Source organism: Manihot esculenta, chromosome 1 (genome assembly GCF_001659605.2).
Source record: "Manihot esculenta cultivar AM560-2 chromosome 1, M.esculenta_v8, whole genome shotgun sequence".
Classification (NCBI taxonomy): Eukaryota; Viridiplantae; Streptophyta; class Magnoliopsida; order Malpighiales; family Euphorbiaceae; genus Manihot; species Manihot esculenta.
In genome coordinates, this window is record NC_035161.2 from 42027783 (window position 1) to 42055526 (window position 27744).

Genomic DNA, 27744 nt, shown 5'->3' on the forward strand with positions numbered 1-27744 from the left:
AAGGGTTTATTAAAAAGATCTGCTAACTATGTCTAAGAATTGACTTTAATAGTAGCAATGAACCCTTTGAGAAATTCATCCCTAACAGGTGGCAATCGATCTCCAACTGTTTGGTTCTTTCGTGAAATACTGGGTTTGCTGCTATATAAATGGCAGCTTGGTTATCGCAGTGAAGGGCAATGGAAAGTGACAGATGTATCTGAAAATCTTTTAGTAATTAGGAAATCCACTTTAACTCACAAACAACAGCTGCCATACTCTTATATTCAGTTTCAGCAGATGACCTACTTACAGTATTTTGCTTCTTTGTTTTCCAAGTGATTGTCTTTCGGTGGAAGACCTGACCAATTCAATGTCTAAGAAATACTTGGCATAACCAAGTCTTTGATTCTGAACTGTTTGTGCAAGTAAGCCTTTGTTTCTTCAATATGCTCTTCATTAGTTCTTGAAATCAATATATCATCCACATATACAAGCAAACACTTGAAAATGAGAGTTAATGGATTTTATGAATAAATAGTAATCTGATTTGGATTGTGTGAATCCAAAGTGCTTGATTTTTTCAGTGAATTCCCCGTTCCATTGTCTCTTTGCTTGTTTGAGGCCATAAATAAACTTGATAAACTTAGAAACTTACGCTGATTTGGCCTTTGAATATCCATCTGGTGGAGTCATGTACAAATCTTCATCAATAAAGTTATAGAAATAGGCATTATTGATATCCAATTGATGGATTGACCAGCCTTTAGATGCTGCAATTGCCAAAAAAACCCTTACAATGATTAATTTTACTACAAGACTGAAACTTTTTGTGTAATCTACTCTTGGCACTTGGTTGTAGCCCTTGGCTACCAAGCCATCGAGATTGTGTTTAATCCTATATACCCACTTTAATTCAATGGGTTTTTTGTTTGAAGGTAAATAAGTGAGCTCCCATGTATTATTATCTTTTAGTGCTAATAGTTCCTTTTGCATAGCCACTACCCAATTTGGGTCCGTCTTAGCTTGATGATAAGTTGTAGGTGCATGAGATGCAGATACATTGGCTAGAAAAAACAAGGTAATCTTTATGAAATTTTGGGTTAGAGATGGAAATAGAGGGATTTGGTATACCTAAGAGGTCTGCTTGACTGAGGGTAGTAGTTTGGCATTCTTGATCATCTTTTACAGCAGCCACAAAACCTTGCAACCATGCAGGTTTAGATCTTTGTCTTGAGCCCCTTCTGATGTTTTGTACATTAACAGGAGTTGAGCATTGGGGTTGTGGACATGATTCTATTGATGGTGTGTCAGCAGAGTTGACATTGTCTGTGTTGTTTGTGTCGTTTAACCTTAATAGGTCCTTGGGAGGCTATGTTGGTGGAGCTTCATTCTCACTGTAAATGGGAATTGGTAAAGGTGTAGGTTCAGACAAAGTTTTTAGTGTTAACTTCTGAAAAGGAAAGATAGCCTCATGAAGGATGACATCTCTAGATATACAAACTTTCTTTGAATCCAATGCATATAGCGTATAGGCCTTTTGTCTAGGTACATACTCTAGAAAGATACACTTTATTGCTCTAGGTTGGAACTTGGTCTTGTTTGGGATTGTATTTGTGGTAAAGCAAAGGCATCCAAAGTCCTTAAGGTTGGTGTAGTCTGGCTTTTTGTCATAAAGGATCTCAAAAGGTGATTTCCAGTTTAATTTTGGTGTAGGTAGTTTGTTTATGATGTGAGTGGCTATAAGGATTGAATCTCCCCAGAATCTTTTTGGCAAGTTGGCTTGAAACATAAGATTTCTGGCTATTTGTAAGAGGTGTTGGTGCTTTCTTTCAGTCACACCATTTTGCTGTGGTGTGTAGAAGCAAGATCTTTGGTGTATGATTGCCTTTACTGTGAATAATTGATGGCAAACTCGATTTACAAATTCGGACCCATTGTCCAATCTAACCACCTTCACTGATCTGTTGAATTGGTTTGATATAAGGTTCAAGAATAAAGCAATCATTGAAGAAGTTTGGGTTTTATCTGCTATAAGATAAGTCCAAGTCGTTTTACTGAAATCATCTATCAAGGTTAGGAAATACCTTACACCAGACTGTGAAATGACATGATAAAGTCTCCACAAATCCATATGTATAAGTTCAAAGACATGAGAAGTCACTGTGGTACTTTTTTGAAATGGCATTCTCTTTTGTTTAACTAAAGGGCAAACTTCACAAACTTTTATTTCATCATTGCAAACCTCAGTATTTATAATCTTGCACAATACACTTGATAATGCACGTCCTAATCTAGTATGCCAAAGGCTAATACTGTCCACACTTGACGTTGCTATTGCATTATTTTCATTACAAGCTATCCAATGCAACTCTTTATTCTTCAACTCATTGACATTAAAGAAGGATGCATCTATTTTGTAGAGTCTTACTTACACTTTGCCAATGGCTACTACCTTCTCAATCAAGTGGTTCTACAAAACACATTTATTTTGCAGGAAACTAATTGTCATCGTTTTGTCTTGTACCAGCTTGTGTACTAAAAGCAGGTTATATTTGAATTAGGGTATGTATAATATATCTTGCAATTCAAGATTTGGACTTAAAATCACAGTACCTATATGAGTCACTGTTTGGACAGAATCATCAAGTGGACTAGGTTATTTGAGGTTTGTCTTTGTGGATTTTTTAATAGGTGGTAATTTGAACACATGTGAGTGGTAGCTCCTGTGTCTACGACCTAACCTACTCTATCATGCAATTTAAACAAAGACAAATTAAGAGAGCTACCTGCAAAGTTAGAATAATTTGCACAGTTTACCTCTGCTATTCCCTTTCCCTTCATGTACCTTGCAACTTCTTGCTGAATTATTGTGGCTAATGCTGAATTCGATTCAGCAGGTTGGATCTCAAACAATGACAATGGTTCATCCGCAACTACTTCATTTTTGTGTTACTGCATAAGCCTAAGGTTTGGTCTTTTTCTGCTTTAGTTCTTTGTACCAGTCTGGATATCCGTGGATCTTGAAGCAACTGTCTTTCACATGTCCTTCAACATGACAATGATTATAATATTTGTCTTCCTTTTTTAGATAACCTTTCTTGCCTTCGTAATTTCTTGTTCCAGCTTTATTTCCATTGAATCTATTGTTTCCTTGATTGTTTGCTAACATTGCAGATGCCTCAGTCAGCTCAATGACATTGTATACTTTTCGTTTCTTTTCAACCTTGAGTATCATAGAATAAGCTTTCTTAACGATTGGCAGTAGATTCAATAGTAGGATCTGATTTCTTATGTGATCATAAGCATCGTTTAATCCCATAAAAACTGCACCAATTTGTCATTATTGTCCAAGTCTACCATGGCCTTGGATGCACCACATGTGCATGCTGGAAAAACTTTTAGGCATCTTTTAGGCATGACAACTCATCCCACAATTTTTTTAGTTTTGTAAAGTACACAATTACAGGCATGTTTTCCTGGAAAAAGGAGCTGATTTTTCTCTTTAGTTGATACATGAGAGGTCCATTACATTCGTTGAACCTCTTCTCTAGTTCAAACCATAAATCTTGAGCAATAGCAACATATAATAATGCATCTACTAATTCTTTAGAGATAGAATTCAATAGCCATGAGAAAACTATGCTATCAACTTTTAGCCATTGCTCATATTCATTAGAATCTATATTCGACACATCAATTTTGCCATTTATGAATCCTAATTTGTTCTTAGCGCGAAGCGCTATTTTCATCGATCTACTCCAAGAGAGGTAATTAGTTCCAGTTAGAGGAGCACTTACCAACACCATGCTTGGATGGTCATAATTCTGCAAGAGGAAAGATTCATTCATCTTGAATCTCCTTTCGATAGTTTCTTATTGTTTTTGTAGCAAAATATCTCTTTTTATTTGAGACACTGAGAATTCCACCATTTTTGTGGTTAACGAGAATTAATTTGAGAATTGATTGAAATCAATGGATCTTACGAAATTGAAAAGAAAAGGTGAAGCTCTAAGGCTCAGTGACCACTAGCTCCTCTGATACCATGTAAACAATTTCAGAGAAAATGAAAGTAAAATGATTTGGGAGAAAAAGAAACGTGAATCTTCTTAAAAGAGTTGCTCTCCTTATATAGACAAAATTAGAGCGAGCCCTTATCGTGAATTGACTAAGACGTGAAATTCACTTTACTGCGGAGCTAAGCTAATATTTACAGAATTACAATTGTGTCCCTATAAATATTTCCACTATTTACAAAGAGTAGCGAGTAACAGCTCACAGAAGTAAAAATCCTAACACCAATAAAGGGCTAAGGCCATATGATGGAACGTGATCTTATATGATGTAAAAAGGAAGAACCTGAACAATTATGGCAGATGAAAAGCTACCCTCATCCTTAACTAGGTTTCTAATTTGTCAAAATTAAGGAAGATCAAGAATTAGAACTTGCTACACTACAAAACAATTTGATGGAAACTTCAAAACTCGATCAAAATAAAAATAGAAATTGTATTTCATCCAATGCTCACCTCGCTCTGATACCAAATGTTAGGATTAACCCTAACAGAAAAGAATTAAAGAGAATAGAACAGAGATTCAGAGGAAGATAGAGGAATTAGAGAGGATAAATGGGAGAGAAAGAGAGAGGGAAAGTTGGGAGGAGAGATAGAGATAGAGAGAGAGTATTCCTTCTTGATTGATCTCTTTTGAATGCCTTTACAATCTGTTTACAGTGTCTTTATATCAGCTGTAACAGGATAACTGCCTCTGAACTATTTCCCTCCAATTACAACAACAATAACTGTCAACTGGTATTTTCCCTCCAATTTACTAATCAACTAATTCTTCTTATTTCTCCTCTTATACGTGACAGTAAATCCCAAATAGTCTGTGTAGTTCCCCATCCCCACCAAACAAAAAACCTGAAACAAGCAAAAAATTAATATAAATAGACGAAAAGATGTAATAATTTACGATAATAAAAAAAGCTTGGATTGACAGAATAGGAAAAACTTGTAATGAAATCAGATGCTCATTAGCAATTAACTTTAAGAAACTTCAACTCTGTTTAGGCTAATTGGTTTAAACAGTACTTGCATGTGTCACAGCCTCAAGCATAGAATTGCAATGCACATAAAATAATTCACATAAGATTAATGGCACATGAGTCTAAAGCAAAAGAAGGATCCACCAACTAAACAACACCCTAACAGTAATTGGCATTGCAATGGAAATGAGCTTGCCTAAAACCACCACTCCTTGCCATAGACGACGTCCATTATCACTGATACCACCCCAAATGAACTCCACCAATTGAAATTCAATTATGACTCAACAAACACATTTGCAGAAGGAACTTATCTAATTCTGAAAGTTAATGCAACTTCTTTGTCAATATCTTAACAATGAACATATAAGATGCTGATAAATTTGTCAAGCTGATAATTCATTTATTCTTGCAATGAAAATGATGACATTCATTTCCTTCCATTTGATCCAATCAGCATTGACAATTTGGTTGCTTGAAGCACCATAGAAATGGGCGGTCAAAAGAACTAAAAAACTCACAGGTCACAACAGGAAACTTGGCATGAGCACTCAACGCCTGATTACTCAAATCCTTCAATTGTCCAAAGAAACCTAAAATACAATAATCTAAATGAAATCAACACCCGAGTGCTTAAAAAGATTTAGTAAAATAATGAGGCTTGAATTGCAACTTTATCACGTTACCAGAATATACAAAGGACCAAAAGGATTACAAGATAGCCAAGCTTAAAAAGCCTCTGTTGCTTTTCCGTACTAAGCTGGTTATAGATCTCAGTAACATCAACTAAGTGCCGTCTTTGCAAGTACCTGCAATATTTAGATAACATATTGGTAGAATTGATAAGTTGGAACTGTACAAATAAAAAGGGGACTTTAGGGTATTTTCTTGCACGTTTAACCTAATTATTTAATCAGCATTTCTATAAGGTAAATTTTCTTAATGATTGAATGGGTTAGTGATGAAGAAAAGAAAACTTACATTCTGATATTGTTATACAGGTAGGGAAGGGACAAGAGAAAGAAAAACCAGTGTCCAGTGAATAAAAAGGCGATACATAGAAGTCCATGAGCAAAATACTCGGGCAAAGTAACCAAGTTCATCCGTGACGCTGTATCGTAAGGGTTCATATAATCAAACTCCAGATCCATCAGCATGATAAGCTGTAAACAAAATAAATCTATTTATGCATCAAATAAAGCCAAATTAATAGCAGAACAAAAAGGGAAAACGAGGACCTGGAATGCAACGAGGCCCATTACAGATATAAGGAGAAAGCAATTCAGCAGCCATGCATAGAGCGTCCCCATCCGCCTCCTTCTCTCTCCTTTTCACTTCGCCGGACCTTGTCCAAGAAAACAAGTCGACGTAGAATAGGTGTCAGTGTCGCTCGCTGAACGACGGTCACGCGTGCTTGGATTTGCTGAAATCTGAACGGCGTCGTGCTGCTAAACCGTGAATGCAGATAAGCGGAACTGTGATGGGCCATATACAATGCATTGAGCCCATTGTTGATGGGCCATTCTCGATATTAAATTTGAAAAGTTTGTCTGAATTGACCCGCTCCGATACCAAGATTGGGTCTATGCCCGTTGATCCACCCCACGCACAAGACGAGATAAGGCAAACGGTGTCGCAATGGTAGTTATGGTTTTCTTGATGCTAAAGACAGATAGATCCGTGAAATAAAAGAACCAGCAAGGCAAGCCTTGAAAGCTTGAAGCTTTTTTCTGCAATTTCGTTGCCCTGTCTTTCATCTTATATTTGAATCCCCGTTTTTGCTCTGTACTTGATGACTAAGCAACAAGCTAACTGGTCTCCATACGATAACAATGGAGGGTGCATTTTTTTCTTTAAAATCTTCCTCTTCCTCTTCATATTCATTTTCGTCAATGGCTCTTTATGTGATTTGTCATTGTTGATTTGATTTTTTTATTGTTCGCAGATCTTGTGTTGCGATTGCTGGCGCCGATTACTGTGTTATCGCCGCCGACACTCGAATGTCCACTGGCTACAGTATTCTCACCCGGGAGTACTCCAAAATCTGTAAACTGTACGTGTTTTTAAGTTCTTGATTTCCGTTTGTATTTGTAGATTGAACGGCTAAGTATGCCTACTTATTGTCGTTGTGTTGTAATGGTGTCTTGCCAGAATTATGGACCCTGTGGTTTTCGGGTATTTTAGGGTTTGAACTGAGTTGTTAGGGCTTCTTTTGGTTTCTACTAATACTAAACAAGCCATGCTCGTTGAAATGGATTGATGGGTGTTATTTTGACAATTTCGCTATAAACTGGGTGCAAAACACATTGGTTTAAATTTGGCATATATGTTGAGCTTTTCAGGTGAGACCATTTGATTGTGAAATACAAGAGATACTGGAAGGCTTATTCAACTTAGTATTTTGGTGTTTATATTTTTCGCGATCGCCTGTTATAATAATGATCTAGTCCTAGTTACTTTTCCTTTAGACTTAATAGTCTAATATCTTATTGTATCTACACTTATTTTCATGTACTTCATACTAATTCTGAGTCAATTTTCCCAACTATATCAAATTATTAGTACTGACTGCCTTACAGTAAGCATTATTGTTGGTAAATGAATGTTGATTAGTATTTTTAAGTGTAAAGAGATTAGCCAACAAATGATTTTTTTTCTTCTTCTTTTCTTGCGTTTTCTCCTTTGTATATGAACTGGATATCCTCTTCTTGATCTCAGAGCTGACAAAAGTGTAATGGCATCTTCTGGCTTTCAAGCTGATGTGAAAGCCCTACAAAAGCATTTGGCAGCTAGGCACTTGGTGAGACTTCAAAAACCATAAACTGATTGTTGATTTTGTCAAGTGTTATTTCTTCATTACAAATGATTATGTTATTTTTAATATGCAGAAAATATTTGTTTACTTAAATTGTTTTGACTACATTACTCTCTGGATCAAACTTATCTGTGAATAAAATTAGCGGCTTCACATAACATACACATGTAATAATCGTTTGAAATCTAGTTGGAAGATTCTCTTGTGACAAATAAGTGGTGCTTAAACTACTGATATGCGTGGCAAACGTGCACCCATATGGAGTCATTTGTATTTGATAGCCAATGGAGCCTGATATCAGGACAGTGGAGCCTCCTTCTGTATTCAGTGTAGCTGGACAGACTGTGTATTCAACTTATCTTCCTTCATCTTTTCTTGTCTTCATCCAAGTGCTTTGCTTGTAAATGCATTCATTTTACCTGGTCATGTTACAATTTCACTGGGTATGAACATACATTAAAGTTTAAGATACAATGAAGGAATAATTAACGTAAATTTATGTTGATTTCTTTAGATACCTGAATTTTCTATGAAGAGTCATGGTCTTTTGCGGCCAACAATAGAAGTTCTCTTAGTATATTTGCGTGCAAATGATGTACACCAACTGTAGGTAGATTCAATGGGTTGTATGAATTTTAAGATGGATAGCTATGTGTCTTCATATTTGTGACTATATGGTTTTGATAGAAGCCTTTAGCTGTGTTGAATGAGTTGACACTTGTTCTTCTACTCATGCCATTCTTGATGGTTCTTTTTGAATTCAGATCTATCAACATCAACACAACAAGCAAATGAGCTGTCCTGCCATGGCTCAACTACTCTCCAATACTCTCTACTATAAGCGCTTCTTTCCCTACTATGCTTTTAATGTTCTAGGTGGCCTTGATAGTGAAGGTAAACTATTAGAAACTGGTGCCATTGTTTTAAACACTTCCTTGGTATTAACAATGCTTTTTCTTGTTCCCTAATTGTAGGAAAGGGCTGTGTCTACACTTATGATGCTGTTGGTTCCTATGAGAGGGTTGGATATAGTGCTCAGGGTTCTGGTTCCACTCTTATCATGCCATTTCTGGATAACCAACTGAAGTCTCCCAGCCCCCTCTTATTGCCTGCCCAGGTATGCTCTTGGCCTCTCTTATGTATGGATGAATATTTTTCAGACACCGTTTATTTTTAATATGTTTCTATTTTTGAATTTTATGAACTGTGCAGGATGCTGTAACTCCACTTTCAGAACTGGAAGCTGTTGACTTGGTGAAAACTGTTTTTGCATCTGCAACTGAGAGGGATATATACACTGTAAGTTCTTGTTTCCGGGACAATTTTTGGCTTAGGGGAAAATAGAAGTGCTTCTTACTATTATTTTGTTTTATGTTCTTTTGAGTTATTTAATTTGTTGAAGGCAAGATGAGGGAAAACTGCTTCAGTATTGCATTCGCACAAAGTAGCACATCTGACATGTGGATGCATATCCCGGCCATGGGCTGGTTCAAACTTTGAATGGACTGGGACTGCGGTTCTGATTCATGAACTGGCCCAAAATCGGGTTATAGGGGTCCACTTCAGGTTTTCCCTTTCTTGAACAGGAAACTGAACCTGCCCGTTTCAAAATATTTTTTTTCAAAAAAATTATATTGGTTCCCTTTACTTTGTTTGCATTATAAACTAAGTAATGATTGCCTTATAAAACTATATCTTGTAGATTATATCCTATAATGTATAGAATATTAACATTATTGTCAATTTAAAAAATTCCAAACTGGGGCCTAACTGGAACCAGTTCAAACCATTATAACCAGCCGAACTGGCAGTCCAGCCTGAAAATTGGCCTTGGCAGAATCTTTGTCCAAATAAATGGACAAACATATTCATTTTGCACTGTTGATTTTGTGGTGCTTGGTCATTATCCTTAACCTTTCATGTGTGTTCAACAGGGGGATAAGCTTGAAATTGTCGTCCTAAATGCTGATGGTATTCGTCGGGAATATATGGAACTCAGAAAAGATTGAGCTGGCCAAAAATCTTGTTTGTCTTGTCATAAGTTGCTTGAGGAAATGCCTGGATCACCCTTTGGTACACTTGTCATGTTTGATGTTTCAGCTGTTTAAGCATTTTCATCCTGTTGATCGGTAACTTTTAAATTAGCATAACTTGAACAAATATATTTTCTAGTGTAGATTTTCACCAATGACGCAATTCATGTCTTGGAACATATGTGGTTGCATTTTGATCGGCTAGTTTGAAAATTTTATGGCCTGTAAGTAAGAATTTAATGAATGAAGTCCTTATTGCACCACACACGTAGAAAAGTAGTAGTTTGGAAATGTTCATGGTAAGTTGCGCTTTTTTTTCTGGTTTCGCAGAAATGTAGGTGGATCTATTTCCACTAATATTATTTTTGCTAGTTGATACATCAAATAATAGAATAACACGTGTAAATAGGGACCCTATCCTGCTTTATGCTAGCAAGAGGAAGAGCATAAGCCCAAGCTACAAGTTGTGGAAATGATCTCAGATAGGCCAGTAAGCAGTGGGCTGTTTGAGAAGCCGTTTTTTTCCCCTCTTCAGAAGCTGTCTGCCGAAGCCCATCCTTTCTTCTCCAAATTATTATTCTCTATAATTTATAAAATAAATTAAGTAATTAACGACTTAAAAAGATATAAACTAGCTAGCGCGTTTTGAAGAAATTGAGGGAACAATTAACTAATTTCAATTTTTCTATAAAAAAAAAAAGTTCATGTATTATGTAATTTTCCTTTGAAAATAGTTAGATGGTATCTGAATATAAGATTTTTACCGCTTGAAGAAGCTCCTCCAGTGCCAGTGTGCCACTTCTCGACTCACAGGCTTCTTTCTACTGCCATTGTAGTTCCTGTAAAAAGATATATCGCGTTTTCATTTCACCACCACAAGCAATTATAGGCTTATAGTTGGTAGAAGGATAACTATTAAACTCGGCCACATTTTTTTTCCCAACTGTGTTAACGGTCTTGTGAACCTTACCAATGAGGAGCATAATGAACCTTACCAATGAGGAGCATAATGAGTAAGATCGCTGATGTTTTCCGAAGTTGATATACAATGCTTGGTAGCTGCACACAGAGCAAGTGTATGTTGGTTCTTCTGCGCCCCTAAATATCCCACGACTTAGTAAATAGCGGCCCATAACTAACTTTCCACCATTCGCGAAATGCTGTGCAAATCTGAATTGGAAATGAGAGCCACCACTCATTGACTCTCGGTGAATTTCGAAAAGACACTTCAAATCCGAAACAGCTGGAAAAAGATAATAAACCATTGACTTGCATGCAAAGAGAAGGAAAATAAAGAAAAAACAACAGAACAAAATCAATCAATCATCAAATCGAATAAATTTCGGCTGCACAAGACAAGCACCAATTATTGCCACAAGCTGCTTCAATGGCCATCGATAACAGAAATAAAAAACAGACCGGCCATGACACTTTGAGTCCCGTATAGTTATGAGGCAATCAATGGAACCGCACGAGTTTCGGCATCGAATACATCACCGGTCCTCCTCTCAGCATTGACAACCAAAAACATTACCAAGCAAACCCACACAAACTAAGCGAAAAACTAACAAAAGCACAATAAAAAAACGAAAAACTGCACATAAAAACAATGTCAAGCTCCTTCTACCCAAAGGCAGAGGAGCCCGACAGGCTGCGATTCACACCAGCCCGATTTCTTGCTCTCTTTACTCTCTCTGTTCACTTGTCCTTTATGTATTTATTATAATATAGATAAATTTATTAATAATTGATGTTTTAATTTTAAAAAATATATTAAAATATTTTTTAATTTTAAAAAACTACTAATTAATTCCCCCATATTAAAATATTTAAATTTTTTTTAATAAGACTAATTAATAAAATTTTTATAATTTATAAACATTTTAATATATTTTTTAATTAATAAATTTGTTTAAACAATCACTTTCTTACAAAAAATTCAATGATAATAGTAATTTTTTTCAAAGTATTCTCCATTATTCTATGTATAAAAATATTTTTAAAACTTAAACAACTTTTTAAACTTTTATCATGAGTATTTTTTAAGGATGGCAACAGATAAAATATAATATTCGATCCGACTGAATTTTAATAAAAAAAATTTAAATAATTATAATTAAATTTAAGATAAATTTTAATTTTAAAAAAATAATATCTATTATTCAGATTAAATTTAAATTTTATATATAAATTACTCACTACTCAAATCTGTTTATATAAATAATTAATTTAATATAAAAAATATATTTTATAATAATATTTATAAATTTTTATATATTTTTTTATTTAAAAATTAAAAATTAAATATTTTTAAAAATAATTTTTTAATTAAAATTATTAAAACTAGTTTATAATCGAGATTTGAGACGAAATATAAATCAGATGAATTGGAGTAGACTACGCTAGCATTTATATCCCTAATACTTCTAATTAATATTAAATTAATTTAGCTAATAAACTTTCAAACACTAAGTCCCATTTAGGATCTAATAAATACACTGATAATGGAAAAAAGTCCTATTTACGATCTAATAAATACCCTCGTATTCTTTTTGTCTCTGTTTTTCAAGGATTTGTTCAATTTGGGTTTACCTATAAAATGAAATTATTTAAAATTGTACAATATATTAGTTTCTTAATAATTAAGTATATATATTCTGAAAAATCGAGTATAAATTTTACCTGCATTTTAAATTTTCCGTAGAAGAAATGGAGCTTTCTTAGCCATCTACCCATAATTTGGCTGACTTGGTAGAGGCGGGAAGAAGAAAGAGCGAGATTGGCACTCCACCCATTTTTAAATTAAAATCAGGCCGTCCTCCTCTTCTATTTTCAGCTTCTATCGCAAGTTTTCTTCTTTCTTGTCTCTGCAATGGCTCGAAACAGGGTAAAGCAATATCGTTTGCTTATTTCTTCACCATTTACTTGTTTTAATTTCATTAATTCCAAACTGCATAGTGGGGTTTAGGATTTTTCTGTAAGAAGCTTCAGCCTTTATTATATTTATCTGCTATAAGTGACTCATAATACTGGTAAATACTTCAGCAAGGGATGGTATATCTTCTGTCGTAGGAATTCTGAGAAGAAAAAAAAAACATACTTGAGGGTTCGAATGGCTGCTTTCTGTTTCCCTTCCTTACTAAATAGGTTTTAGCCTAGCCTCCACTGCCCAGCTGGAAAATGGGTGTGGGTGGTTTTGTTGCTGCTCGCGGATCTGATTCTGAATCCTCCAATCAACAGGTGGTTGATTTTGGAACGAGCCCAAGCGCCCTTTTGTTTTGTTTTGTTTTTTGGTGGGTGTGTGGGGGGTTGGGGGTGTTTGAAATATGGGTCTTCTTGGCTGGAAAAGGGTTTGTTACAGTTCACAAATTACTTCCAACTATTTGTTGAGAATTTGATGGTTTCTTTTCTAACTGGAGGGTTGTGGTGTCGACACCGTTACCGCCCCTCCCCGCGTCAATGCAAGAACATTTATTAGACATACTTGTTTCAGTAGCTAACATGGGATAAGTTTGTCTTTTGTACCCTGGAAACAGGAAGGATTGATATTGTTACTTGATGTTGGTCCGTCAATGCACAATGTTCTTCCAGAGGTTGAAAAACTCTGTTCCATGCTCATACAGAAAAAGGTATTATGCCTACCTTTTGGCTTTCAAGTATATTATAAGACTATGGTTAATATTCTTCCTTTATCAAGTTGAATTTGGATACCTGTATATTAATATTTTTATTCCTTGTATAGTATTAGCTTAAGCATGCAAATAATAATTACCTTGATTTATTCTTTGCAGCTAATTTACAGAAAATTTGATGAAGTTGGAATTGTCATATTTGGAACTGAAGGTATGTTTTAGTTCTGCTAGTTACAGGTGACACTGTGACAGAGGTCCCTGTTTAGTTGAAGTGGTAATTTTCAATGAAGTTGGCCAGCGAGGATTTGCAATTATTTATGGTTACTTTATTTATTCATTCATTTGGTTTGGATGTACCCATACAGGAACTATTGATCAATTACTTTCATAAAATCTGCAGACACTGACAATGAGCTGACAATGGAAGTTGGTGGATATGAGCATGTTGTGGTTTTGCGAAACATCAAGGTTGTTGATGGAGATACTGTTGAATCATTACAAAAACTTCCACGAGGAACTGTTTCCGGTGATTGTATCCTCTAATTTACTATACTTTGTCTTTTGGTTCTCGATTTGATCTTACATCCTTCTTTGTCATCAACTTGACATTTTTTATGGTTCTAAATTGAAGCTATCAGAAAACAATTATCATTAAAAATATAGTGGGTCTTTTGGAAATAAATTATAATTAGTTATTAGTGGTATTATATGTGCTTAGCAAGTTGGTGCCTTGACTTTGTTAGATCTTGATGCTATTGTTGTTGGTATGGATATGATGATAAAAAAATATCAATCGACAAACAAAGGAAAAAAGCATATCTGTCTTATAACAGATGCACGAAATCCTATTAAAGGTCCATATGAAGGAACCAAAGAAGATCAAGTGATCACTATTGCTGTTCAAATGGCTGCACATGGAGTGAGGATGAAGACTATTGTTGTAAGAGGAAGACTAAGCGAGGATGCAGATCGGAGAATAGTTGATGAGAATGACCGCCTCTTGCATCTATTTTCAGAGAAAACATCTGCTAAGACTGTATATGTTGAGAATTCAACCTCATTGTTAGGTGCACTTAAAACTCGAAATATTTCGCCAGTTACAATTTTCAGGGGTGACCTTGAAATCAGTCCCAAGTTGAAGATTAAGGTGAGATCCATGGTTTCCATGGGAATACTTTTCAAGTGTATGGTGTTGATCTTTAAACTGTGATCACCTAATATTGTTTACATACAATAAAATGATGTAATGTTTTCCCCTTCATTTATTGCTACTCATATGTTGTTTTTCCCTCTCTTTATACTAGAGATGCATCAAATTAACCTGCTAAAAATGCAGCATCAAGACTTTTAAGGTTTTAAGGGTTTTTTTAAATCCTTTTTGGGAACATTATTTGTGACTAGGTATGGGTGTACAAGAAGACCTCGGAGGAGAAGTTCCCCAGTCTGAAGAAATATTCTGATAAAGCACCTCCAACTGATAAATATGCCACACATGAAGTCAAAGTAGATTATGAGTACAAAAGTGTTGAAGATCCTGGTAAGGTTGTACCGCCGCATCAAAGGATTAAGGGTTATCGATATGGACCACAAGTGGTTCCTATATCATCAGTTGAGTGGGATGCTTTCAAGTTCAAGCCAGAAAAGGGTGTGAAGCTTCTTTGTTTCACTGATGCATCAAACATATTGCGGTATATCTGGTTTAAGTTGTATGCATACAGTTTGACATGAGTTAACATAGATTAAATGATAACTTTTAGTCTCACTTTTTTCTTTTATCCTGATCTGCATGTAATTATCAAGACACTATTATATAAAAGATGTGAACATCTTTATAGCTGAACCCAGCAATGTGAGGGCTACAATTGCTGTTTCTGCCTTAGGAAGAGCAATGAAGGAATTGAATAAGGTTGCAATTGTGCGTTGTGTTTGGAGACAAGGACAGGGGAATGTTGTTTTGGGGGTTTTGACACCCAACCTATCTGAGAACGACAAGATTGTAGGTTTCAGTATGAAAAAATATTTTGGTTCCTTACACCAAATTGTCTGTCTCTGCGTCCTTTGCTTTGTTTCTATGGACACTTGCCAATACTGTTTGTTGGTTTTCTGAGCAGCCTGATTCATTTTTCTTCAATGTGCTTCCTTTTGCTGAGGATGTCCGAGAATTTCAGTTCCCTTCTTTCAGCAGTTACCCTGCCTCACTTCAGCCTAGTGAACAGCAGCAAAAGGCAGCAGACAACCTTGTAATGATGCTTGACCTGGCACCACCTGGAAAAGAGGAAGCTCTTCTTCCTGACTTCACGCCAAATCCTATTCTGGAGGTATGTTGCTATTATTTTGTGCACTCAGATTTGACCTAGCCCCCACAACAAATGTTAGGAAATGTTTATAGATCTTTACATTCTGATACAAGATGTTCAAGTTTTACCATATGACATTTGGTTTCTTGGTCCACTATTTTACCAATGTCTAGCAGCTTAGACAAAGCTTTGTCGAACTATTTTTGTTGTTATATAATTTTAGATGAATGAGAGGAAGATTGTACCATCATTGCTAACAATGGCAGAATATGCAGGCTGTTACTTTTTTGAGTTGTAGGTAAGCTAAGAGATCATTATCTATTTTTTGTTAGGTAAGATTCCTAGTGCATGGATATTGAATTACTTAGGATGCTGTTGGATCAAAAAACATGGAGGATGTCCTGCATTGCAGCCAGTCATAGTGCAAATATGATTTCTCCAATATTCTTTAAAAGAGTAGTGAGAAAAAGCCTTCAAAAGATAATCAAAGAAAACACATGCATGTGATCCCCCACCACCCAAGAGTAGGGAATATCTGCTGACTGAAACTGATAGCCATTGTGTTTTTCAGCGCTTCTATCATTATCTTGAGCTAAAATCAAAGCAACCAGACGCTGCTGTACCCTCATTAGACAGAACGCTTAAGAGGATAACTGAACCTGATCCACAACTTTTTTCTGAAAGCAAATCTGTTATTGAATCATTCTGTCAAAGCTTTGAAGTTAAGAAGAATCCAAAGGTCTGCTTTCCTAATACTACTAATAAAATGTTTTATGCTGCCTAGTTCATCATAGGTATTAACAAAAGTAATGTGGTTTGCAGCTAAAGAAATCAACCAGGCGATTTTTGCGAGAGAAGCCATCTGGCTCAGATGATGAAGGGGGTTATGGAGATGCATCAAATGCTCTAGCCATCAAGTCTGATGAAATCAAACTCTTAGTTAAGGTTGATAAAATTGGGGATTCAACTCCTATCCAAGATTTTGAAGCCATGATGTCCCGCAGAGATAGCCCAGATTGGGTCGCTAAAGCAATCAAAGATATGGAAAATAAGATATGCAACATAGTGGAGAATTGCAGAGGAGGGGATAACTTCCATAAAGCATTGGAATGTTTGGTAGCCCTTCGCAAGGGTTGCATCCTTGAGCAGGTAATTCTCTTTTTTTGGGCGTGGTTCACAAATTTGGGTAATTTAGCTTTTTTTTTTTAATGTGTTTTTGGTTTTTTATTATAATTTCATATATACTAGAGGCAATTATTCCATTTGCAACATATGGTCCCTAACTTCGACAGTAGTTGGTGTAATGACTGATGACATCAACATGGACAAGGATAGATCTAAAAATTCCTGTTAGCGAGGGAAATATACTTGCATGTACATTTTAGAATTTTTTTTTTTTTATCTAGATCGGTCATAAGGTATTGCAATGTCTATCTATTTTACATGTAAATGGCACATATTTTTATTATGCTTTTGTCATAAACTGAATCTAGGCAAAATATAACTAGTTTATATCATCTCATTTTGTATATTTGATGCATGTATGTATATAGATGAAATGCTTTGATATAGAAGATAACATTTGATTTTAATGTAATTTATTTTTAAAATGGATTTAAAATAATTTTTTTATAATGTATTTTAAATATGTACTAGGCAAAATTTTCCTTTACTTTTATTTTATATTTACTCTAATTTATTTTTGTGGCGTAAATGTTTGCCCTTGAAATTGTTTTCTACACTGCCTGGTTTCATGTTGAACTTTAAGTGTGTTTTCTCCGTGGTGTGAAAAAGGAAAATTGATGAATTCTAAATTGGACATGTAAGATGACAAGAATTCTAAATTGGGCATGTAAGATGACAAGAAACAATTGGGTAATTTTTGTGTGTTTTCTCTATTGAATTAAGTGTGTCTATATACATATTACAATGTCTTGCTAAGGCAATTCCTAAAAGTTCTCTATCAATTAGCCTATAATTATGTAATCTCCTTTAATTATGTACAGATTATGTTCACACTCTAACACTCCTCAAATTAGAACATAAATATTTATCATGCCTAGTTTATTAAAAAGATATTCTATTTGAGGCTCATTTAAAGTTTTGGTGAGTAGATCACTTAGTTGCTTTCCTGTCTACATATAATTGGTGGAGATTGAATTTTTTTAAATTTTCTCACGGATGAAATGACAATCAACTTCAATATATTTAGTCCGTTCATGGTATACTTTGAAAAGCAGCCTGATTATCACACTAAAGTTTCGTGAGTGACCCAACATCCATACCAACTTCTTTCGGTGGATGATTTATCCATAGAATCTCACAAGTGGATTGAGTCATGACCCTATATTCTGATTTGGCACTGGATTTGGATACCACATTTTGCTTCTTACTTTTTCATGATACTAGATTTCCTTCAATAAATACACAATAGCCTGTAATCGACCTTCTATCACTTTTAGATCCCGTTTAATCGGTATCAGAAAAACACTCAAGTACAGTATGCTCATAAACACTCAAGTACAGTATGCTCATAATCACTGTAGAGTATATTGAGTCTAGGGTCCTTTTTAGATAACATAAAATTTGTTCTAGAGTGGCCCAGTGTTTCATCGTAGATGCAGACATGAACTGACTTACTGCAAAAGCAATATCTGGCCGAGTCATCACCATAAGGTAATTTAGCTTTCCAACCAACCTCCAATACCTTTTTGGATCATCATAAAAGTATTTGTCATCCTTTTTGTTATATATATTAAGAATCATTAGAAAGTAAATATGTTAATATAGAAAGTAAATATTGATAGATGGGTCAGTTCCTTCATCTTAGGGATTGTATAATCATAGGCTTGATTTTCCTTCTTGTTTAGATACAGTCTCTCATGTATAAATCGGTATCTTGTGTCTACGGATGTAACATTCTTTGAGTCCACTCCGTTTTTTCTGCCATCATCTGTTTATAACACCTAGAGGGAGGAAGATGAACTTTTGTTATACACTGTTCGCTCTTTGTCTCCTTAGACTATTCCTACACCTTCCGCTCATGTGCTAGGTTGTCCTCCCATCTTTTATGTGTATTCCAAACGCTTAGAGGACTCTGACTCCGCTTCGCTATGCGCTTCTTCTTCGATAGATCCTACTCGCACTGATCCTTCACTGTCTGATTTGGATTTGCTCATTGCTCTTCGCAAAGGTAAACGTACTTGCACTTATCCTATTTCATCTTGTGTCTCTTATGATTAATTGTCCTCTTCTTCTTGTTGTTTTGCCACTGTTTTAGATTCTATTTTAGTTCCCAAAACTATTATTGAGGCTTTGTCCCATCCTGGTTAGCGTACTGCAATGGAAGAGAAAATGGTGGCCCTTGACACTAATGGTACTTGGGAGTTGATGTCCTTGCCCCCAAGAAAGCGGGCTATTGGGTGCAAATGGGTGTTTGCAGTGAAAGTAAACCCTGATGGATCTGTTGCTCGCCTCAAGGCTCGTTTAGTAGCCAAAGGTTATGCACAAACTTATGGAGTTGACTATTCTGATACATCCAGTTGCTAAGCTCGCATCTGTTCGATTGTTTATTTCATTGGCAGCTGCACATGATTGGCCTTTGCATCAACTCGCATCTGTTTGATTGTTTATTTATTGGGCAGCTACACATGATTGGCCTTTGTATCAACTGGATATTAAAAATGTTTTTCTTCGTGGTGATCTTCAGGAGGAGGTTTATATTGAGCAACCACCTGATTTTGTTGCTTAGTGGGAGTTAGGCAAGGTTTGTAGACTTCGAAAATCCCTTTATGGCTTGAAACAGAGTCCTCGTGCATGGTTTGGCAGGTTTAGTGAGGTGGTCCAACAGTTTGGAATGAAGATGAGTAAGTGTGATCACTCAGTGTTTTATAGAAATTCTGATAATGAAGTAATTCTGCTTGTAGTATATGTGGATGATATTGTTATTACAGGAAGTGACGTTGCTGGCATCACATCCCTAAAAGAATTTCTTAAAACACAGTTTCATACAAAGGATTTGGGCTCTTGAAATATTTCTTGGAAATCGAAGTTATGCGGTGTAAGAAAGGCATTTTCTTATCTCAAAGAAAATATGTTCTTGATTTGTTGGCAAAAATAGAAAAATTGGGTGCTAAGCTTTGTAGTGCCCTAATGACCCCTAACCTTCAACTTACCATAGAAGACAGTGAGCCATTTGTAGATCCTGAAAAATATAGAAGATTAGTTGGCAAGCCGAATTATTTGACGGTGACTCGTCCTGATATTGCATATTTAGTGAGTGTGGTAAGTCAGTTTATGTCCTCCCCTATTGTTGTCTAGTGGGATGCTCTGGGACAAATTTTTTGTTATCTTAAAGGGGTCTTGGGCGATGCCTATTCTATGATAACTATGGGCACTCAAATATTGAATATTTTTCTAATACTGATTGGGCAGGTCCGAAGGTTGATAGACGGTCAACTACTAGATATTGTGTTTTTGTGGGAGGTAACCTAGTCTCATGGAAAAGTAAGAAATGTGGTCTCTCGTTCTAGTGCTGAATCTGAATATCGAGCCATGACACAAGCCATTTGTGAAGTCTTGTGGGTACGTCAACTATTGGAAGAAGTTGGGTTCACAAATTCGGTGCCTGCTAAGTTGTATGATAATCAAGCAGCTATCCACATTGCCTTCAATCCAATATTTCATGAGAGGACTAAACACACCAAGATTGATTGTCATTTTATTTGTGAAAAGGTCCAACAAAAGATAATATCAATAGGACATATCCGAACTGGAGAACAACTAGGAGATATCTTCACTAAAGCTCTAAATGGGACTCGAGTTGATTATATATGTAACAAGTTGGGCATGATTAACATCTATGCTTTAACTTGGGGGGTGTGTTATAGGTTATAGGAAGTAAATATGTTAATATAGAAAGTAAATATTGATAGTTGGGTCAGTCCCTTCATCTTAGGGATTGTATAATCATAGACTTGATTTTTCTTCCTGATTAGATACAGTCTTTCATGTATAAATAGGTTGTAATTTCTATTGTAAAATACAACAAATATTATCTTTCTATAGTGTGCTATAGGGTTTAGCTCCATCTTTCTAGTTTTTACAACTCAAGGATATACTTCATTTAAGACAGAAAAATTTTCTTTTTACTCCTCAAGACTTTGACTTCCAAAAAATATTTAAGTTGTCCAAGTCTTTGATGTGAAAACTCGCTTGCAAGTAGTTTTTGAGAGAAGAGAATCCTACACTATCATTTTCAGTAATAACAATATTATCAATATACACAATAAGAAAAAATAATACTAGTATCTGAATTTCTATAAAAAACTGAGTGGTTACACTTGCTTTTTTTCAATTCAAATTCTTGAACTTCACTGAACTTGCCAAATCATGCACAAAAATTCTGCTTCAAACCATACAAAGATTTCTTCAAGCGGCAGCTTTTTTCATACTCTCCCTGAGCAACAAACCCTGATGATTGCTCCATATACACCTCCTCTTAGGTTACTATGTAAAAAAGCATTTTTGATATCTAACTGGTGTAAAGGCCAATGCTAAGATGCAGCTAGAGAGATGAACAAGCAAATCGAGGTTTGTGAGTGTCAGAATAGTTAATGCCATAGGTTTGTGTATAACCTTTGGCGACAAGACGAGTCTTAAGCCTCGATACAAAACCATCTGGATTTACTTTGATGGCAAAAATCCATTTATAGCCCACAGCCTTCTTGCCAGAAAGTAAATCAACTAGTTTCCAAGTATGATTTTCATCTAGAGCCTTGATCTCATCAAACATTGCATCACGCCATCCAGAATGAGCCACGGCCTCTTTAACTGTCTTAGGGAAATTGAATCTAGAGAAGTAATTAAGGAGGTAGAAGAAGGAGACATGTAATCACAAGAAATAAAATTAACAATAGAATAGGTATACTTGCATTGTCGTTTACCTTTATGAAGACTAATGGGGAGGTCAAGGTCACTCGGTGGTGGATTTGATGGTGAAAAAAATTCTGGTGCAGGACATATATCATCAAGTACTGGTCTTCGAGAGTAAACTTGAACAACTTACTGTTTAATAGGAGGCTGAGTATTAGGAGGAATGTTATCATTAGATGGTGCAACAGAAGGCATATTTGAAGAGTTCCCACCATCAGATATGATTCTATAGATGAGCCATTCATTGTCCTCTTCTTGACCAATAGAGGTTTGTGCAACAGGATAAAAAGGAATTTGCTCGAAAAATGCTACATCTGTTGAGATCAGATATTTATTAAGGTCTGAGGAGTAACACCGATACCTCTTCTGAAGGCAGAAATATAAAAGAAAACACACTTTAAAGCTTTAGGATCAAATTTAGTTGCATGAGGTCTGAAATTTCAAACATAGCAAGTGCTACCAAAAAATCGTAGTTTCAATAGAAATAATAGCTTCTTAGGAAAGAGGACATTATAAGGAGTATTATCGTTTAGTATTGGGGAGAGCATGCGATTAATGAGGAAGCATGTAGTAAGATAGCATCGGTCCAAAATTGCTTAGGAACTTGCATTTGAAATAATAGAGTTCAAGCAGTCTCAATGAAATGTCGATTCTTTCTTTCAGCTACTCCATTTTGAGCGAGTGTATCAACACATGACGATTGGTGAAGAATATCATGTTAAGTCATATAAGTCTAGAATAATTATGACATATATTTTTTAACATTGTCGCTTCACAAAATTTGCACAGAAACATTAAATTGAGTCTTGATTTCAGCATAAAAGGCAGAAAATGAGAAAATACATCCGAATGATGTTTCATAAAATAAATCCAAGTCATTTTGGAGAGATCATCCACAAAAGTGATAAAATATCTGAATCCGGTCTTAGACCCAACCGGACATGGGCCCCAAACGTCCGAATGAATTAATTCCAAAGTAGTTTCATCTTGTTTATTGACTCTAAAACTTAAAGAGCTTGATGATTTTTTTGCAAAATGACACGACTCACATTTCAGTAAAGATACCTTATGAAATTAAGGACATAATTTTTTCAAAACCGATGAAGAAGGATGTCCTAATCAACAATGTGCTTCGAACGGAGACACGACATTAGAGCAGGCAACAGACTGAGGCACCCATGCATTCAAAATGTAGAGACCCCAGATACATGTCTTTTATCAATAATTTGCTTTGTCACAAGATTCTGAATGAGACAATGATCAGAAAAAAACGAAACACTACAATTTAGATATTTGATAAGTGATAGCGGTTGTCGAAGCCGTCAAAAATAAATCTATTAAACAATCAACAATTAACTTGTAGATAGTGGCAATAGGGTCGAACCACAGGGATTTGACACTACGGCTTTTCCTAATAATGACTTGGACAAGTAAATAACAAGAAATTAAAAGAGGGGGGTTTTGTTTTGATGATTAAAACTAAATAGTAAGAGAAAGCAATAATTTAAATAGATGAGAATTTCAATAAGAGAAAAGCTTCTAGTTAAAGTATGGATCTATTTCAGATTGTTTAGAATTGATCATTGATTCTTTAACACTCCTATTTATTTCAATAAATTAGTTTAGGATGTGGAAGACGCTTCTCACAATCTAAATTCCTCCTTAGTTCTAGTTTGATTAGGAAACGTTCGCTAATCAAACACTAGTTAACAAGTTGCTAAGGAACGTCCTTGGGGCTTTTAGCATCGAACAACTGTTAACTGCATTAAGACTTAGAGAAATCTAATTCTAACATTGTCAACCGCGTGGTCAAGTTTAGATTATGCAACTTGATTAAATGTGTGTTTAAATAATCTAAGCAATTACAGACCTAAATTATTCAAACAATTGTTACTCAAGCAATTAAAAGCAATAGGCCTAAATTGATTTTAAAAGCAAAGCAACAATTATAGAAAGATCAAATTGCATAAATATTGAAAATAAATAGAAGTTTAACAATGGAGATTTAAATCTCCCAATTCATCACAAATCTGAATTTTCCAACTTCAACTAGAAAAGATGGATTTAGCCACTCATGGTGGACAAAATCACAAAAGAAAAGAAGGAGACAAACTGCTGTATTTTTCTGCAGAATTGCTGAAGATGAGATGCTGTGATGCCCCCTTGCTGGTTTGATTGCTGTCCATTTTATAGGTGGAGAGTCCCAATTTAATTAGGGCTTGTAAATCCCAATTTGATTTGGTCTTTGTAGTCTTGATTCCCCTTTTTCCTTTGAATTTCGTTGTAAGTGGAATTTCTTGGGTGGAAGACTCTCTTGAGACTCTTAAAATTGAGTTGGAACTGGTCTTGAAGAGTTTGAAGTGTGGTAGGAATGCAATGCTTTTGAATCTGAAATTTTTCTCTCTTCCCGCGCTTCTGTCTGCCTCTGCTGTCATTTTGATTTGGGCAGTGATTTGCCCAGATCGTTGCCCCAATCACTGTCTGTGAGTTAATCCCAATTTTCTGCTTTCTGTCTCTGCGAGTGATTTGGGCGGGTGATTTGGGCAGATCGCTTGCCCAAATCACTTCTGACTGTTGCCTCCAGGTTTCTGCTTCAGTTTGATCTGGGCAGTGATTTGGCCAAGTTACTGACCCAATCACTTTTCTGTCATTTTCTGCACTTTTTCTCCACTTTTCCAATTTCTTCCTTTTTTTGTAAAAACAAAATAAAAACTATAAATTAAGCTGAAAAATGTATAAATAAGCAATAATAAATATAATAAAAATGTGGCTAATATAAGGATTACCTGTCATGTGATCCGTGGCACCAGAATCAATGATCCATTTGTGTGAGGAGAAAATAAGGCAAGTTTTACTTGACTTAGTATTAGGAATTATTGGGATGGACACTCTTAATAGAAGATTATGATACTGAGCATGTTCTTTAATATGGTAGGACATTTCAACCAATTTTCAAAAAATCACTTTATAAAAACCCTTCTCCCAATAATTCAAGACACAAAACCAAACTAGACCATAAAACAATGCACCTAAAGATTGAAAAGCCAAAAAAGAAAACAGGTTGTCGTTTGAACCTGTAGAGCATCCAACCAATGAAAGACCTTGTTACACGAGCTCCGATGACTGGGGCATGATTGGGAAATGGCCGAAATACGGTGGGGACACTCGGAAAGAAGATTGAAGGTCCGCCGGAGGTCCTACACACCTACGCTTGCCGGCGTGTGAAGGAGAAGCAAAAAGGAAACTCAGGGCATGAAGCTCATGCATTGTCCAAATGGTCACCGAATTTTGGGGATGGACCGTAATCAAGGGTACGCTCCTCCCATTGACGGTAGTGAGATCCAACGACTATCGAAAATAATGATCCACGATTGGCAGAAGCCAAAACCCACAACTGGCATAAGTCAAAACGCAGAAAAATAGATCTAGAGTTCTGATACCATGTAATATGACGAGAAATAATTGGGTAATTACTATTTGTTTTCTTTATTGAAATAAGCGTGTCTATACACAGATTATAAGGCCTTGTTAAGACAACTTCTAATAATTCTTTATCACTCGATTAGTATTAATTAACTTATGATTATGTATTCTCTTTTAGTTATGTACAGATTATGTTCACACTCTAACACGACATAATTGGAGGGCTTTTGATGTGGTGCTTTAATGCAGCCATATCCATCTTTTAATTGAGTTGCCAACATTCCAGGCTTGATCTGTACACCAACTAAATTTTGTATAGTTTGCAGGAGAAAAAGAAACGAGCACTGATTCAGAAGAGGAACTTTTTGAGTATTGTTGACATGAATGCAATCTTAATGCATAAAGTTAACCTGTTCCCTGACTTTTTTTTTGACGGCACCTTGATGTATTAGTAATATACCAGTCATAAAGAGGTGTTCCAATAATAGCTGGTTAACTTTTGGAAGCTTCTTCCATGGCAGGAACCAAAGCAATTCAACGAATTCCTTCACCATCTTTTTAGACTCAGCCAGGAGAAAAACCTTGGCAGTTTCTGGGAATTTCTTGCTTCCAAAGATATCACATTGATTTCCAAGTCAGAAGCCATAGACAGGTTTTTGTTCCACATCTTACTTGTTGTAGTTGTGTAATATTGCGATATCAGCCGTTAATCTCGTGCTGTTCTATTTTGTTCAGTGAGGTTACAGATGATGAAGCGAGAAAGTTTCTGGTTAAAAGGGAGCCAAAGCTGGAGTGAAAACAAGAGTTGCTGGTGTCAGCCTTGTAATCGTGAGGCCATGTAGCTAATGATGGAAATCGTATGTACATATATAATAGACTTCTTAATTTTGAGAATGCTTTTATTTATATGTGAAATGGAATTTGGTGGGAGTCATAGAAGACTTTGCTTAGTAACAAAAAGAATCAGGCATATAGGCTCTTGTCAGAGCGATTTTGATTCTAGCTTCTAATTCTGGTGAAGTTATCAATATCCCAACAGTCCCAGTCCCACCCCCTCGTTTTTTTTTTTTATTTCAGATAACCTTATTTTATTTAACATTGTTGGTAATTTTTTTTAATATGTTAAATGAACTAAATTGAGTATTAAATTTAACATGTTTTAATTATAATTTTAAAGCAATTAAACTACTTTTTCCAATGTTTAAAATGACATTTTTGAAGATTATTTTTTAAACGTTTTAATTATAATTTCAAATGGTGTATTAAAATTTTACGTTTTTTTTTTTTAAATGGAGATAGGAGTAGAATCTGAAATCTCTCAAATTTATTTAAATACATTTGCTACTTACCATTAAATTAATTTTGTGAGTACACTTAATTTTCTTATTTTAAAAATATGTATATCATCTTCTCCCATGTCTCAAAAATAAAAGCCATTTCCCCTCGTTTGATTCATTTTATAATTTGTCCACTTTTTATCTTTTTACACAATTTAAGAAATAATAGTTATTTAAGTTAAAATATAATTTTTTTATTGGTTTTTCAATTATAATCATATATAAAATAAGAAACAATAAATCATTATTAATAATATATAGTTTAAATTGAATATTAAAATATAATTTGAATTCTTATTTGAGAAAAATAAATAATTAATAGAGAATTGTATTGAAAATAAATAAAATTAAATATATATGTTAATCATACTATAAAAAGAAATAAAATGGATAGTATTTTAGAATAAATATTAAAAAAATTAATAAAAATTAGAGAACGGAAATAATATTATTTTATTTAATCTTTTCAATAAATTTATTTCCATTTTCATGTAATTTAAGAAAATACAATTTATTAAATTATTCTGCAACCAATAAATAAATACTGTTATTTTTAAATAAAAATGTATAATAACTTGGGACAAAAAAAAAACTATATATTTATTTTACATATAACTTATGACTTCTTTCGTGTTATAATTCTTACCTTTTAGTTATACAAAAATGTAATTACTTTTTACTGTTAATAATAATTTATTTATTAACTTTTATATATAAAGAATAAAATTTATTAATTTAAAGAACAATTGAGTAATATGAATTCTTTAATTTTAATGCCATAACATAAATAAAGGATATATTTGAAAACATCAAACTATATGTACTATATATTTTTATTCTTATAAAAATAAAATAAATATTTTTTTTAGAGATAATGATTTTTTTGTTAAAATAGTTTCACCTTTGCATGGATAATTTGGAAGGAAGTATGAATAAATCAAATGATTAATTAAATTAATATTTCAACAAAATTAATATTTGATAATTTTATTTTAAAAATATTTATTAGTCTTCATATTTTATTTTATTTTATTTATTATTAGTCTTTCCTTACTTTTATGGAACTAGACAATTTAAAAATGAAAAATATATATTTCTAATTTTCAAATTTCAAGTTAATATTCAACTGACAACTAAAAGAAATAAAAAATGTAATTACTAAATTAATAATTTTTAAAAATAATATTTCTAATTAATTAATATCCTAAAATAAAGGGGTTGGTTGTAATTTTACCAAAAAGAAACGA

At 34.6% G+C, this 27744-nt stretch overlaps 3 protein-coding genes and 1 long non-coding RNA gene across 6 annotated transcripts; 2 read left to right on the plus strand and 2 right to left on the minus strand.

Moving 5' to 3' along the window:
- Positions 1–4651: 4651 nt before the first annotated feature.
- LOC110616051 (protein cornichon homolog 4) lies at positions 4652–6468 on the minus strand. The gene is made up of 5 exons (XM_021758362.2): positions 6265–6468; positions 6008–6189; positions 5713–5835; positions 5548–5619; positions 4652–4901 (listed from the first exon to the last, which is right to left on the minus strand). The coding sequence occupies exons 1-4, from the start codon at positions 6334–6336 to the stop codon at positions 5589–5591; spliced, it is 408 nt and encodes a 135-aa protein (XP_021614054.1). The 5' UTR covers positions 6337–6468; the 3' UTR covers positions 4652–4901; positions 5548–5588.
- A 210-nt stretch (positions 6469–6678) lies between these two features.
- LOC110616043 (proteasome subunit beta type-1) lies at positions 6679–10137 on the plus strand. Its single transcript, XM_021758351.2, has 7 exons — positions 6679–6865; positions 6972–7079; positions 7745–7826; positions 8606–8735; positions 8816–8958; positions 9054–9140; positions 9776–10137. Exons 1-7 carry the CDS (start codon positions 6819–6821, stop codon positions 9848–9850), a joined length of 672 nt encoding a protein of 223 aa, XP_021614043.1. The 5' UTR covers positions 6679–6818; the 3' UTR covers positions 9851–10137.
- Positions 10138–10274: 137 nt separating this feature from the next.
- Positions 10275–11554, minus strand: LOC110616060. Of its 2 annotated transcripts, XR_002488138.2 has the most exons (4): positions 11238–11554; positions 10870–11117; positions 10639–10713; positions 10275–10455 (listed from the first exon to the last, which is right to left on the minus strand). It is a non-coding gene; the product is annotated as an uncharacterized LOC110616060 (long non-coding RNA). The 2 variants fall into 2 exon arrangements; XR_006348277.1 differs by having other exon boundaries at positions 10870–11554.
- Positions 11555–12564: 1010 nt separating this feature from the next.
- LOC110616067 (ATP-dependent DNA helicase 2 subunit KU80) lies at positions 12565–26167 on the plus strand. 2 transcript variants are annotated; one of them, XM_021758388.2, is made up of 12 exons: positions 12565–12761; positions 13411–13503; positions 13666–13717; positions 13907–14038; positions 14250–14653; positions 14908–15194; positions 15307–15502; positions 15618–15824; positions 16375–16542; positions 16626–16952; positions 25682–25812; positions 25896–26167. In XM_021758388.2, the coding sequence occupies exons 1-12, from the start codon at positions 12747–12749 to the stop codon at positions 25954–25956; spliced, it is 2073 nt and encodes a 690-aa protein (XP_021614080.1). In that variant the 5' UTR covers positions 12565–12746; the 3' UTR covers positions 25957–26167. The 2 variants fall into 2 exon arrangements, with proteins under 2 accessions (XP_021614080.1, XP_021614073.1); XM_021758381.2 differs by lacking the exon at positions 12565–12761 and adding an exon at positions 12829–13114.
- The last annotated feature ends 1577 nt before the right edge of the window (positions 26168–27744 follow it).